General features: G+C 43.1%; 1 protein-coding gene across 1 annotated transcript in view; it reads left to right on the forward strand.

Moving 5' to 3' along the window:
• The window catches only part of LOC112117073 (ATP-binding cassette sub-family A member 13), a 288,528-nt gene that overhangs the window by 15,280 nt on the left and 258,580 nt on the right, over positions 1-14,668 (forward strand). Inside the window, exons 3-5 of the mRNA XM_026654040.1 lie at positions 824-947; positions 12,237-12,388; positions 13,814-13,842. Of these exons, the coding sequence (XP_026509825.1) occupies positions 824-947; positions 12,237-12,388; positions 13,814-13,842 (305 nt within the window). The remainder of the gene's footprint in view (positions 1-823; positions 948-12,236; positions 12,389-13,813; positions 13,843-14,668) is intronic.

Genomic DNA, 14,668 nt, shown 5'->3' on the forward strand with positions numbered 1-14,668 from the left:
GACTTGCACAGTCTACTCTAAATAGACGGTCATTTTGGGTAGGCCAAAACCAAACACACAGTGGGGTTGCAAAAGAGTGACTGGTTTCATTTTCCTAAAGGGGAGCTCAGCTTTCAAAACTTTGGATAACACTGTTGTACAGTGTTGCTCTGTGCTGTTAAACTGTTGTCATACTGAACCCCAGCAGTGCCTACGTTTCAGTGCTGGGTGAATCATTTATAAATGGAATGCATGGTGGCGCAGTAAAAAGGTTTTATCAAGAGATTGCGCTAGCTGCATTTCTCACAAAGTGTTGTGGTAGGTAGAGCTGTGTGGAGAAAGATCAATCCATTTCATGGATGATTTTGATATTTCAAAATTCGGTTTTATTCCAATTAGGAACAAAACCCACCATTAAAAAAAAAAATTCTGAAAAAGGAAATGGAGTTCTGGCTCCAGGCAGGCCACTTGGCAGACTGCTCCACGGCCCTGGCCCTTGAAAGCCCTGGGTTCCCATCTTCGGGGTAGTCCACATGACTGGCTTCCCCACAGCCATGGACCCTCAAACACCTGGGGTCCCTAGCCCTGGGGCAGTCTGCATGGAGGCTATCCTGGAGCCACATACCTTGGAAGGCTCGACTGCCGAGGATCTGAGCAGATGAGCTGGCAGGAAATCAGGCAAGGTTTCCTCCAGAACACCAGTGAAATTAGCCTGTCTTCACAAAAGGTTCTGTGTTGCAATGTAATTTTTCCAACGAGTTTTAGGGGTGAGGGAGCAATATTACTACTAAAGCTTTATAGCCTTAGTCTCACTGATGTAATTTTGTCTGCTGTTGCTTTTTAGGTTATTTAGAAGCCCGAGATTTGCCAAGTCGGGGCCTTTATCCTTTTGTTCAGAGTCTCTTCTGTAATGTTGGCTCAAGGTGCAAGAACAGCAGTTACACATCTCAGAAACAACACAGTTTCCGGTAAGATGCACCAATTTATCAGTATTTCTGACTAATGTGTCTTTTCCCATAAGAAGGATCATTATTGTCTAGTAGCTAGGAGTTGCAGGAATTTGATTACTGTGGGCTAGATTGCTCCCCCCAGAGTGCTGTGTGAGGAGGGGCAGGGCTCCTTCTGACATCTCCTTACATTTTTCAGGGTGATTTTACTCTCCAGAGATAGCAAGGACCTAGCAGTTGCTTCTCACAGAGGCTGCTATTTTGATCTGTCTAAAAAGTCAGGGCAGAAGGTGGGGAGACTTCTTGTGCTCTCCCCAGACCCTCATGCTCTCACACAAGACAGATAATTTACCCTTGTTAGAAGTTCTGTCAATACACGATGTGGGGCTGTGCATAGAAGACAATACTATATTTTCACATTTGTGTTTTGGATAGTTTGGGAGTGTCTGAGGTTTCCCAGCTATGGGGTGCAGAGGGAAGAGAGCGGGAATCAAGGACAGCATCTTGAGGGACAAGAACAGAGAGCTAAAGAAGGAACTAGGAAGAGCTAAAGGAGTGGTCAGACAGATAAGAAGAAAATCTAAAGAGGGCAAAGTCAAACACAGGAGAGAAAACCCAAAAGTACACTTAGATTTTAAACTCTTTGGGGCTTTTTTTGTTCTGTGTTTGAACAGCACCTAGCACGATGGGGTCCTGGTCCAGCAGGAAGGCTCCTAGGTACTATTGCAATACAAATAAATAATAATAAGTCATAAACAGCCACAAAAGAACTGAACTTAAAAAGCTTTCCTGTTTGGTAATAGTTCAACATAGTAGCAAACATGTAAATCATTAATTTACTTTAACATACTGCCACAGACTGAGAATTATGAATGTAAGTGAGCAAGGAGCTCTCTAGATGATGGGCATAGTTGCAAATAGCCTTTTTTCAGAGTTATATTCAGGACAAACTGGATAACCAGGTCACTTAGCCAGAACACAGTGATTGGCTGTGAATATATATATATATATATATATTAAAAAAAATCAACCAAGTAGAATGAAATTGCTCTCTTATAGGCCTTCCAGAGTGAAAAGCTTAATTTTAAAGATAATGTGGAATTTAGCATGGGTCAAGTGTAAAGATTTCAATGTCACAGTAATATGTCACAATCTTCATGTCCCTTTATTGTTACATGCTATAGTGTTTGGAGTAAATCACATTCCAGTTACTTTATATGTGAGTCGCTGTAAATTGTTTAAACAGAATAGCTATCCCAGACTGGTAATTTTCCTCACACTGTATTGTAGAATGTACAAAATGGAGCCCTGAAATTACAGTTTACTTTATTTCTCTACCACACAAATCAGTGCTAAAATAACAATGCATTATGCCTCTACACAGACTTCGTATTTTAAAAAAAATCAAGTTTTTTTTCTGTTCTGTCTGAGGTGGTTGGAAGCTCCTGATATTAAAATATGACACTCATATAGTGAAGTACCTAACTGTGAACTATCTTGATTGTCTGTGCTGCATGAGTATTTGCGTAGCTCTGACTATAGGCTCAAAGTCACATCTCAGCTTAGTGTAAAAACAGGAAAAGATTTCCTGGAGGCAGAGTTTCTTTCATTCCAGAGATCTAGTGGGGAATTTTGTGGGATATTCCAAGGATTTAATCAAGTTGATTCAGAAATAATATCTATCTGTAGATATAGATATATAGATGCTAGATTTATGGCTGAGAAGCATGAAGCACACAGCCTACTCAGGAGAGAAGTGTGAAAAGTTGGCATAAAGTTCATATGAGAACAGTCTGTTCCAGGCTAGTCCACCAGTATAAATTAGATCAACCTGAAGGCTTCTCTGAGTTATGCTGGCTGTCAACAGCCTCTAGGTTCCAAGTGCTGGCATAAATGTTATGTAGAGGTTCCTCATTAGATTGCATGGCCCAGTTACTCCTCAATTTTCTGGTGCTTATGCTCAAGATATGCTTTTTTAACTAAAAAGGACAATTTAAAGTGGAGGATTAATTGCACTGTTAAACAATAATAGAATACCATTTATTTAAATATTTTTGGATGTTTTCTACATTTTCAAATATATTGATTTCAATTGCAACACAGAGTACAAATTGTACAGTGCTCACTTTATATTTATTTTTGATTACAAGTGTTTGCACTGTAAAAAGACAAAAGAAATAGTATTTTTCAATTCAAGTTAAACAAGTACTATAATGCAATCTCTTTATCATGAAAGTTGAACGTACAAATATATAATATGTACAAAAATATTTAATTCAAAAATAAAACAATGTAACATTTTAGAGCTTGCAAGTCCACTCAGTCCTACTTGTTCAGCCAATTGTTCAGACAAACAAGTTTGTTTACATTTGCAGGAGATAATGCTGCCCACTTCTTGTTTACAATGTCACCTGAAAGTGACAACAGCGTTCTCATGGCACTGTTGTAGCCGGCGTCGCAAGATATTTACATGCCAGATGCGCATGCTTCAATCACCATTCCAGGGGACATGCGTCCATGTTGATGAAGGGTTCTGCTCGAAAACCATCCAAAGCAGTGCGGACCAACGCATGTTCCTTTTCATTATCTGAGTCAGATGCCACCAGCAGAAGGTTGATTTTCTTTTCTGGTGGTTTGGGTTCTGTAGGTTCCGCATCGGAGTGTTGCTCTTTTAAGACTTCTGAAAGCATGCTCCACACCTCGTCCCTCTCAGATTTTGGATGGCACTTAAGATTCTTAAATGTTGGGTCCAGTGCTGGAGCTATCTTTACAAATCTCACATTGGTACCTTCTTTGTGTTTTGTCAAATCTGCAGTGAAAGGGTTCTTAAAATGAACAACATGTGCTGGGTCAACATCCGAGACTGCTGTAGCATGAAATATATGGGAGAATGCAGGTAAAACAGAGCATGGGACGTACAATTCTCCCCCAAGGAGTTCAGTCACATATTTAATTAACGCATTATTTTTTTAACAAGCGTCATCAGCATGGAAGCATGTCCTCTGGAATGGTGGCCGAAGCATGAAGGGGCATATGAATGTTTAGCATATCTGGCATGTAAATACCTTGCAGTGCTGGCTACAAAAGTGCCATGCAAATGCCTTTCCAGTGATGTAAATTATCTCCTGTAAATGTAAACAAACTTGTTTGTCTTAGGGAGTAGACTCTGAAGTTTTACATTGTTTTGTTTTTGAGTGTAGTTATGTAACAAAAGAAATCTACATTTGTAAGTTGCACTTTCAAGACAAAGAGATTGCACTACAGTACTTGTATGAGGTGAACTGAAAAATACTATTTCTTCTGTTTATCATTTTTACAGTGCAAATATTTGTAATCAAAATATACCCTTTGATTTCAGTTACAACACAGAATACAAGATATATATGAAAATGTAGAAAAACATACAAAATATTTAATAAATTTCAATTGGTATTTTATCATTTAATAGTGCAATTAAAACTGCGATTAATTGCAATTAATTTTTTTAATCATGATTAATTTTTTGAGTTAATCGCGTGAGCTAACTGTGATTAATCGACAGCCCTAATTTAAAGGTCAGAAGGCATGCCCAAAGTCACTCTCATGGCATCTAGGTGGCATATTAACAACACATGGTCTTCATGGGAGCCTGGCTAAGCATTTGTATTCTAGGGGTGCCACACATTTAAAACAAATCTGAATAATTTGCATGCTATATCTCAAATACCCAAGAGTGATAGATCTGGGGACAAATGATTCCAAAAGTGTGTTGCCACCACTTTCACAGAGAATTGAGAACTGCGTGTGTGTGTGTGTGTATTACTTTCAGTGCCTAATTCTGCATGCTACTCTATATATTAAATTGTTTTAATGGGAATATAGTACAGATACAATATGCTGTATGTATGGAAAAGATCTTCCTCTGTGATGAACATGCAGTCAGCTGTATATTAAAAGACTGATCTTAGTAACTAAAATAAATGTTGTTGTGTTTGGTGCTGTTAGCCCTGCTGAACCAACACATCTAAGAGAGGGAACTGAAAATAACAGGATTGTTTACTAAATTTTAATTGGTTTTCTAGATTATGAAACTAGAAAGGACCTCTGTGATTATCTACTCTGACTTCCTGCATAACATAGGCCATGAGGCTTCTCTGAATTAATTACTGTTTAAACTATAGTATCTCTTTTGGAAAAAAACCATCCAATCCTGTTTTAAAAATTGCCAGTGATGGAGAATCCACCACAACCCCTTGGAGGTTGTGTTAATGTTTAATTACCCTCACTAATAAAAATCTGTGCCTTGTTTCTATTCTGAACCATACCTTCACAAACACACTGAAGAAAGTGAAGTTGCACAGGTGTTCCTGAGGCATAATTTGAAGACATTGGGTTTGCACAGCTGCAAGTAAAGGCATAATTTGTGCTGCTAGAACATTAATTACTGGTGGGGAGGTGCAAGAGAGCAAGAATCCAATTTGGTACTCAGAGCCTAGAATGAGTTCTCAGGGCTGCTGTTTAGAGGGAGAAGTTTTACTTGTAATCTGGCTATTTTTATGCCCTGATCCTGCAAACATTTATGCACATACTTAAATTTAGATTCATAGGTTCACTGTGGAACTCCTTATATCCTTAAAGGTAAGCATGTAGTTGAGTGTTTTCAGGATCAGAGCTTTTACTTTGAAAACTCACCAGAGACAAACCGAGAACGCCACAATACCTTTTTATATATCTGTTTTTCAGAGTAGATTTGTCCTCTCTATGAGTTTGTCCCTATATTTCAGCAAAATATTGACCAGTTTTCACTCTATTCCTCCAGAAGTTTCTTAGTCCACTGTATTTAATGCAATTAAAGAATTCCTATTTTCCTCCTCCAATTGTCCATGTTTTTAGCTTTCAGGGGTTGGTAGGTGTTAATTGTTTCAACTTTCATGGGTCCATTTTAACAATGAAAACGTTGGATGTTAATCACTCAAGCACTGCCCCAGCTGAAAAACTGAGTCGCATGTATTAAAGCACTATAAAAAGAATCCAACTGTTCTATCTGTAATCTATTCAGATTTGAAGCAGACAAGAATGAGTCTTCAACAATTCCTGTTGGTTATCAGGCAAGCTAGAACGAAAGTGAAATTTAGTTAAGTAGTCAAGAGCCCAGTGGAAGTTTTATGATGTTTTAATTTTCTACTAGTGTAGTAGAATATCTAAGGATTGTGGGAATGGGGCCTTCCTTACCCAGGAAGAATTTTGCAGTGGGGGTTGGTATAATGGTCCCTGGTAGAGTATGCCTCCCAGAAGGCTTCTAATAAGGCTATCAGATATTTTTCATCTATATTTGGCATATTCTGATTTGATTCAGTTTGGGGGAAAATATTTTCACTTGTATTCAGACCCAAATGCAAAGCACAGATTAAATAACTATTCAAAATAGCTGCTAAGTAAACATTTGGAGGACCTACTTAATTAAGTTCTCTCTCACGTTTACAGTCAACTGTAACTCCGCTTGTGATCACATTACTTTCACAATTAAAACCAGGACCCAAGCTCCAATTAACTGTTATGCACAAATAAGTAACCTCTAATTACCACACTTTTCCTAGTCTGATAAGTCTATAGTTTGAGAGTGGCCTGTTGATTTTTAAATTTCACAGCCTTTCAAAATCTTCTGGTTCTATCATTGCAGCGAAGCAGATTGTTGCAGGTAGGGTCAGTGGCAAACAGTGTGTGCACTTGTGGAAGGAATTCAGTTCCAAGCAGCCATAAAGCCACTACCAGGAGCCTTCAGCAAATACCTCCCCAGCAGTTGTTCTAGAGCTAGGTGGGGGTGTGATTGGGGCTTGCCTAATGACCTAGCTACTGTGCAGGGCTACAATTGCCCACAGTGGCCATTGTAGGAGAAGTGCAAGTTAGGGCAGCCCTCAGGACTACTTTAACCAGAGCCAGGAGGTTAAAAAGCTCCCTGCATTCTTATTGCCTTCCCTCCTGGTCACTGCCCTGGGCTTTGCACCAGGGAAGGAGTTAATTCAGGCCTGAATCTCCCAGTAATGCCCCACGGGTCTCAAGAATGGCAGTTTTTCTAAAATCAAGATCAGAACCTTATCTAGCAATTCCTGCTGCTCTCTTTGCCAGGGCAGATACTGATTTTGTGTAGCCCTATACAAACTGAGAAGTCGGGGGAGGTGGGGGGGAGACTGCAGGAAGACTTCCAAAATTTGTGCAGGAAAGCAGCTGGGTTGCCCTTTGCGCTTCAATGGCAATAGAGAGGAGGTATGATCTGTCCGCCTTGGCTGAGTACTTTACCCATCTGGTTGAGTGAGAGCCTGCGTAATTTGTGCCAGGGCTGAGCTCTGGCACCTCTGGACTTGGGAGTTCATAACTCTGGCACTTCTGGCCTTCCTGCGTCAGTTATGAATGTAAAAAAATTGTCTGAGCTTCGGCATCTCTTTCATTGCAAATTAAGCACTGAGTGTGAGGTTTGCATGGGAGCTTGCTGGATGAGGGTTAAGCCAAACAAAACTAACTGGAAGTGGTTATATAGGCCTCATTGACTGGGGGGGCTTTGGGTGTTTTTTGCTTGAGTTTGCAATTTGAAGGTGTCATAACTATGAAGGGAAGGGTAACAGCTCTCTGTGTACAGAGACTCCAAATCCTTTTACCTGTAAAGGGTTAAGAAGCTCGGGTAACCTGGCTGACACCTGACCCAAGGACCAATAAGGAGACAAGATACTTTCAAATCTTGGGGGGGGAAAGGCTTTTGTGTGTGCTCTTTGTTTTAAGGGGGGTTCGCTCTTGGGACTGAGAGGGACCAGACATCAATCCAGGTTCTCCCCATCTTTCTAAACAAGTCTCTCCTATTTCAAACTAGTAAGTAAAAAGACAGCAAGGCGTCTTAGATTTACTTTGTTTTCTCAACTTGTAAATGTACCTTTTTACCAGAGTGTGTATCTTTGTTTGCTGTACTTTGAACCTAAGACAGAGGGGGGTCCTCTGAGCTCTTTAAGTTTGATTACCCTGTAAAGTTATTCTCCATACTGATTTTACAGAGATGATTTTTACCTTTTTCTTTAATTAAAAGCCTTCTTTTTTAAGAACCAGATTGATTTCTCCTTGTTTTAAGATCCAAGGGGGTTTGGATCTGTATTCACCAGGAGTTGGTGAAAGGAGGGTGGAAGGAAGGAGGGGGGATGGTTAACTTCTCCTTGTTTTAAGATCCAAGGGGGTTTGGATCTGTGTTCACCAGGGAATTGGTGAAAGGTTTCTCAAGGCTTCCCAGGGAGGGAATTCTTGTGATGGTGGCAGCGGACCAGAGCTAAGCTGGTAGATAAGCTTAGAAGTTTTCATGCAGGCCCCTACATTTGAACCCTAAAGTTCAAAGTGGGGATCCAGCCTTGACAGAAGGTCACAGCTGCTCCTGCATGCTCGGCAAGGAATTATGGCTAAGATTTTTTTCCATCTGAGCTTGTTTTGCTATAGTTACCCATGCCTCTGTCACTTGATTAAATTACTAGTGTTCTCTAGATGTGGCTTTTCCTTAAGTCCATTCAAACGCTCCGTAAAATAGTACCGAATTCAACTGTCTGTCTGCTTATCAAGCAGTGTTTCACACTGAGAGTATGTTATGGTGGTGTCCAGGAGTCTGCACTGGCTGCCAGTTAGTTCCAAGCGAAGTTTGAAGTGTTGTAAACCAGCCTTTAAATGGTTTGTGCTCTGCCTATCTAACAGGCAATCTCCCTTCCTGGGTAGTACTGCTGCAGTTGTGATCCTCAGAGGCACTCAAGCTATTAATCCCTTGGATGGAAAGAACAGGGGCTGGCAGCAGGCTGCTTTCCATAACTGCTCCCCAGCTCCTGCTTCCTTTGGTCCCAAATAGCCTGAATTTGTTGACCTCTAAGTCATGATGAGAGGCTCTTCTGTTTATCCGGCTTGGGGTCAGTGAGCACAGTGGCCAATAAGAGGCTATTGATCAGCTGAGTGGAAGTTCAGGGAGGGAGAGAGATTTTAATTCCAGCTATTTGGTTGATTTACACTGTGGGATGGGGCTAATCTAGGTAGGTTTGGAGTTGTATTTTTGTTTAGAGTTCTCGGATATGTGCCTTTTCTCTGTCTAAATAAAGTAAATAACATGAAGTAGCCTCCTCTCCCTGGGAAGCCTTGTATGTTAACTAGAACCAAACCCCATAAAAGGGATTAGGAGGAGACATGGTGAGGGAGGCAGATTATCCTATATCTGCCTAGTCTGAGGTTACTTGACCCTTCCTCTGAAGCATCTGGTGCTGACTATTGTTGGAGACAGGACACCGGACTAGCCGGACCCCAGGCCTGACCACTGTAGTAATTCCTCTGAACAATATATTTGCTTAGTTTTTAAAAGCCTCCCCAAATCCACATTTAAAATATCCCTAATATCAAAAACAGTTCAGGTATATGAGTAGCTAAATGACCAAAATCTGAAGCAAGCCTCAACGATCAGTCCTACACTGAGTTCCTCATGGGCTCATCCTTGCACAGCCCCACTGAAGTCAGTGGAGTTCCATGTGGGCCTATGGGTCTGCCAGCACAGAGCTCACTGTAGGATTGAGGCCTGAACTCCCAGAACCAAATGCCTGCTTAAAGTTCAGGGGAAGCTGACAACCAGACCAGAACTCTGTTCCTGGGGCCCATCTATATTAGAAATCTCGGAAATGTATTCATCAGAATTTTTCTGTTATGAGGTTTGTTGTGTCCAGGGTCATTCTTGGGAATTTTGTTGTGTAAAGAAAAGGAAGAGAGAAATACGGGCCATATGTGTTGTTTTCATCTGACAACTAATATTCAGGGCTTGGAAACTGTGATGTTGTCAGCGAGCCACCAGATGGCACTATTATAGAAAGTATGTATAGCTCAGTTTAGCTGAAAAAAGTGTATGTGGTAAGATCTGGGGGAAATCAGTGCAGGTAATGTAATGCTGTTTTTTACATGAACTGCTGCATATACTAGTAAAACTGTCATATGCTTTAGGTATATAGATACTGTCAACAATAAAGCAGAATCTCCTGCGTGTCCCCAGACATGCCTCTGTTAGCCCATTAAATGACTGAGCTTGTATTTGCATGACATTTGCATATATTTATATTAAAATCTTCATAACTACAACTTTTGATGGCCCAGTAGTGGCAAGTCTGGAACTGTGCAATTTATTTCTATTGTACTGGAAAATTTAATATGGAAATCAGTGCAAGGCAATTGATATCTAACCCCACGACGCCATCTCTACAGTCACTTTTCCGAGTAGAATTATGCTTTAAGCAGGAAGCCTGCTGCCGTCAGCATGCATCTGCCTCAGAAACTGTTACTATTGCTGCTTTTTGTTATCATTGTGGTTATTATTTGTAGTGTTTGTTGCTTGTTAAGGCACCGAATGTTTCCAGGGCAGTTCAGTAGGTTAGTAACATACACAGAGGGTGAAATATACCCCAATGTAGGGTCCAGTATGAGGCCTGTGCATTATTTCACGCCACCTGCCCCAAAGTGAATTTCACCCTTGTGTAGGGTTGCCAATTTTCTAATGGCACAGAACCGAACACCCTTGCCCCACCCCATGCCCCCCCTCGCTCTATCTCCCCTCCCTCCATTGCTTGTTCTCCTCCACCCTCTCTCACTTTCAGTGGGCTGGGGCAGGGGTTTGGGGTGTGGGAGGGGGTGAGGGCTCCGTCTGGGGGTGCGGACTCTGGGGTAGGGTCAGGGATGAGGGGTTTGGGGCGTGGGGGAGGGCTGGGGCAGAGGATTGGGTGCTGGGGAATATGAGCTCTGGGCAGGGGGTGTGGGCTCCGGGTGAGGCCAGAAACAAGGGGTTCAGGGTGCGGGAGAGGGCTCTGGGCAGGGGGTTGGGTGCAGGTGGGGGAGGACTGGGGTGCAGGGGTGAAGTTGGGAGTGCTCTGGGGTGGAGCTGGCAATTAAGGGTTTGGGGTGTAGGATGGGGCTTCGGGCTGGGACACGGGTTCAGAATGTGAGAGGGGGTGCAGGCTCTGGCTGGGGGTATGGGCTCTGGGGTAGGGCCAGGGATGAGCGATTTGGGGTGTGGGAGAGGGCTCAGGGCTGGGGTTGGGGTATGGGGAAGGTGAGGGCTCTGGCGGGGGGTGTGGGCTCTGGAGTGGGGCCGGGGATGAGGAGCTTGGGGTGCGGGAGGGGACTCGGGCAGGGGATTGGGGTGCGGGAAGGGGTTCAGGATTCGGGGTCCTGGCAGCACTTACCACAGGTTCCAGGAAGTGGCCACCAGGTCCCTGCAGCCCCTAGGCATATGGCTGGACCGCGACCAATGGGAGCTGTGGAGGCGGTGCATGAGGGCAGTGCATGGAGCCTCCCTGGCCGCCCATGTGTCTAGGGGCCGCAAGGATCTGGTGGTCACTTCCGGGAGTCGCACGGAGCTAAGGCAGGCAGGGAGCCTGCCTTAGCCCCGGGCCCCCGCTGCACCGCTGACTGGACTTTTAATGGCCTGGTTGGCAGTGCCGACTGGAGCCACCAGGGTCCCTTTTCGTCTGAGCATTCTAGTAAAAAACTAGATGCCTGGCAACCCTACTCTCATGTTGAATAGCAACTGCAGTTACGCTAGATCAGTGGTGCCCAAACTTTTCCTGTTGTGCGTCCCCCCCGCCGATTACTAGTAATGGAATCTGTCCATCCCCCTTTCCATTACTGCACAGTTGGCTCAGCAGAGGAGTTTGGGCTGAAAGTGGAGCTGCGGGAGGAGCTGGGGCTAGAGGCAGAGCTGGCGTGAGGGCAGAGAGAGGAAATAAGGGCAGAGCTAGGCTGGGGGCAGAGCAGAGGGTGGAGTGGAGCTGAAGCTGGGGATGGAGCTGGGCTGGGTGGTGCTCCCTCCCTGCCTCCCATGGGGGCTGACCTGGGTCCCACAGCTGCCCCTGAACGTTCCTCTATGTCCCACAGTTTGGGGACCACTGTGCTAGTCTCTGCTATTTTATCCTGTTAATTCTCAGTCTTCAAGTCAAAACCTAACCATCAGTCGAGTTCAGGAAGAAATCCTCTCCCACAGTCTCTCACATCTAGGTGCATTTTAATTCATTTAGACTTGTTTGGAAGAGTCTAACTACACCCAACTACACCAGATTAGCTGTTCCAATAGGGCAGCTCTCGTTGTCTTCCTACCCACGGCTTTGTGGGATTTTTACACAACTCAAGGCAACTGTAATGAACTGACAAAAAATGTGTAAATGGGGAACATTTAAAAACTCTCACCCCAAATACGCAAAATGGCGCTCACAGCTGATGGAGAGGAACTCGCAGCTGCTTTTTCCAATTCCTATTTTGAAATGACCTTCCCTTTCCCCCTTCCATGGAAAGCGCTTCCAGTTTCCAAGGTGGTCAGGACAGCGTTATGGGAACTGACCTGACATTCCTGAAAGAGATACAAGACTTTGCGAAGGGGATTTCAGAGACCTCAGAGAAAGCTATTGCTTTACAAAAGCTGTGGGAGGAAGAATCAAAGTTCTCAGGTAAGTCATCCTCTTTTAGTAATTGGCTGATGTGCTTACCTGGCACTGAGTGAAAGCCACTGAAAAAGACATAGCTTCCTTTTATCATTAAAAAAAATCATTGTTTTAGCTAAGAAGTGGATCTAGAAGTATTGTCATTGTTATGATAACGATTGTTGGGGGTTTTCTTTATTTTATAGAGCCCAGAATTGTGCTAGCTGTGTTCTACAGAGACATGGATGCCTGCCCCCATACATTTACAATCTAAATATTAGACATGGCAAAAACGATTGTGGAGATAAATAGCAGGGAAGTGGTTGAGGAGAGGAATATAATGAGTGGGACTGGAAAAAGAAGGTCAGGTTTCAGGAGGACCCCTAGTTTGGTGACACCTGGCACAAAGGCACAGACATTGTGGCCTGGCTATGATTGGACAAACACAGGCCTTGCAGCATGGAACACTGGCCACCCAGTCTGCTCAATAAAGATCTGTCTCCTACAGCTCTGTGTAGGGTTGCCAATTTTGGTTGGATGTATTGCTGGAGATTTCATCACATGACATACTCTTTAATTTCTTGAGACTCCAGGCCAATCCTGGAGGGTTGGCAATCTGACATTACTTATCCCTAATAACATAGGGCAAGGACAAGGGTTAGTATTATGATCACCTGGTTACCCTGTCAGGCATGTTTTCAAGGGGCTAGGTCGAGTCACTCCCATGTGCAGAGGCATGGTGTGCACATGGGAGTGACTCGACCTAGCCCCTGTCTCCCCTAGTGCCTATGCTACAGCCTGTGCACGTGCTGCAAAAATTGAGACATTCAGCCATTGACCTGAGTAAGGGATGGTACAGAACCACACCAGTCTATGCGGAGCTTAGAAAGGGGTTGCATACTGGGGAGAGAGGGCCTGTCTGCCTTGCTCTAAAGAAGAAGTAATGACTTCCAAATGCATCCCCCCTGTACACACAAAGCAACCTTGCAGAGTAGTTGTCCTGTCAGATCTACCCCGAGCACCCTCCATTACCCCCCACTCATCTGCATTTCAGCACACTTCACTACCCCCACTCTGCTGCCTTTCCTCTGAAATAGGATGGCATTTAACCTGTTATATTGTGTAGGACACCCAGCACTCTTTTGGTAACCCTGTCTAAGCAGAATAGAGTCCTCGGTAGTGCCTGGTACCATATTGCTCTCCTACAGTTTACATGATAATTTTGCCTTGCCAGTGAAAATCATCCCTGGTAAGTAATTTCATTAAAAATGGCTATGTAATGATACCCGGAAATATTAGGAAGTGCAAAAGGTTATCAGATCACCAGTTCTTTGGTGCACTGCTAGTTTTATGGCCTTTTATTAAGTGTTCATTCACTGTATTTAGTAGTGATACTTCTGTCGTGAAGAATAACGTGTCTCTGTGTAAAAGGAAAACGATTTATTTTTACAGGGTCCACCAACAGTTCCATTTTCTTAACCGTAAGTAATTTTGTGTGTGTGTGGAAAGTTACAATTTCAGACTTAGCAATAATGGATAGATTTTATTTTTTCAAGTTTTAGTAAAGCATATTGTAGAAAGTGGAGTTCTGCTGAGGGCACAGTGATTCAGGGACCTAATATAGAGGGTCATGGATTGCTGCATCACTGGTTGGAATCCAACCTGCATTATTAGTGGCTAAAAGCCTTTGTTGTGTGGAGTATGTTTGTTGATTATCTGGAGATTTTAAAAGTGCATTAGGCCACTCTCTGAACATGTGTACAAAGATGTATAAAAGCATAATACAAAACACCTAAAAAGACTCAGCTTTATGTATTGAGAATTGTTGATTATTTTTACTGCATCTAAAAGGTGGTAGGCACTTCACAGTGAAAGAGGTTGTTGCTGCTTAGAAGAGATTACACCCCATTGGATGAGATGCAGTGAGGTGGGGTGGAGATGGAGTGAAGGACAAGGATTACATGGTTTAGCTGAAAAATTCTTCCCATGACCCCTGTGATAGCTCTGTGAGACGAGTTGGCTGTCTGTCCTGTCTCTAGTGGATAAATCACCCACCATCGTAACAGTTGGCAGTCTAAATAAAAAAATCCAAGGCTGAATAGACACAGAATTCAATCTTTAGTGTTGTCAATTCTGCATCCTTCTCAAATCATTACCTTCACTTAAAAAAAAAAAATGAAATAATGAATTCTCTCCAAAATTGATCAGGGACTATTTCTGACTCTTCATGAAACTGCAAACTACAATTTCAAACCTGGGATGGGACGCTGTTTAGTGTACCATTTATAAACTGCTCTTGAGAGCCTT

Source organism: Terrapene carolina, unplaced genomic scaffold, assembly GCF_002925995.2.
Source record: "Terrapene carolina triunguis isolate 2854851 unplaced genomic scaffold, T_m_triunguis-2.0 Scaffold179, whole genome shotgun sequence".
NCBI classification, from domain to species: domain Eukaryota; kingdom Metazoa; phylum Chordata; order Testudines; family Emydidae; genus Terrapene; species Terrapene triunguis.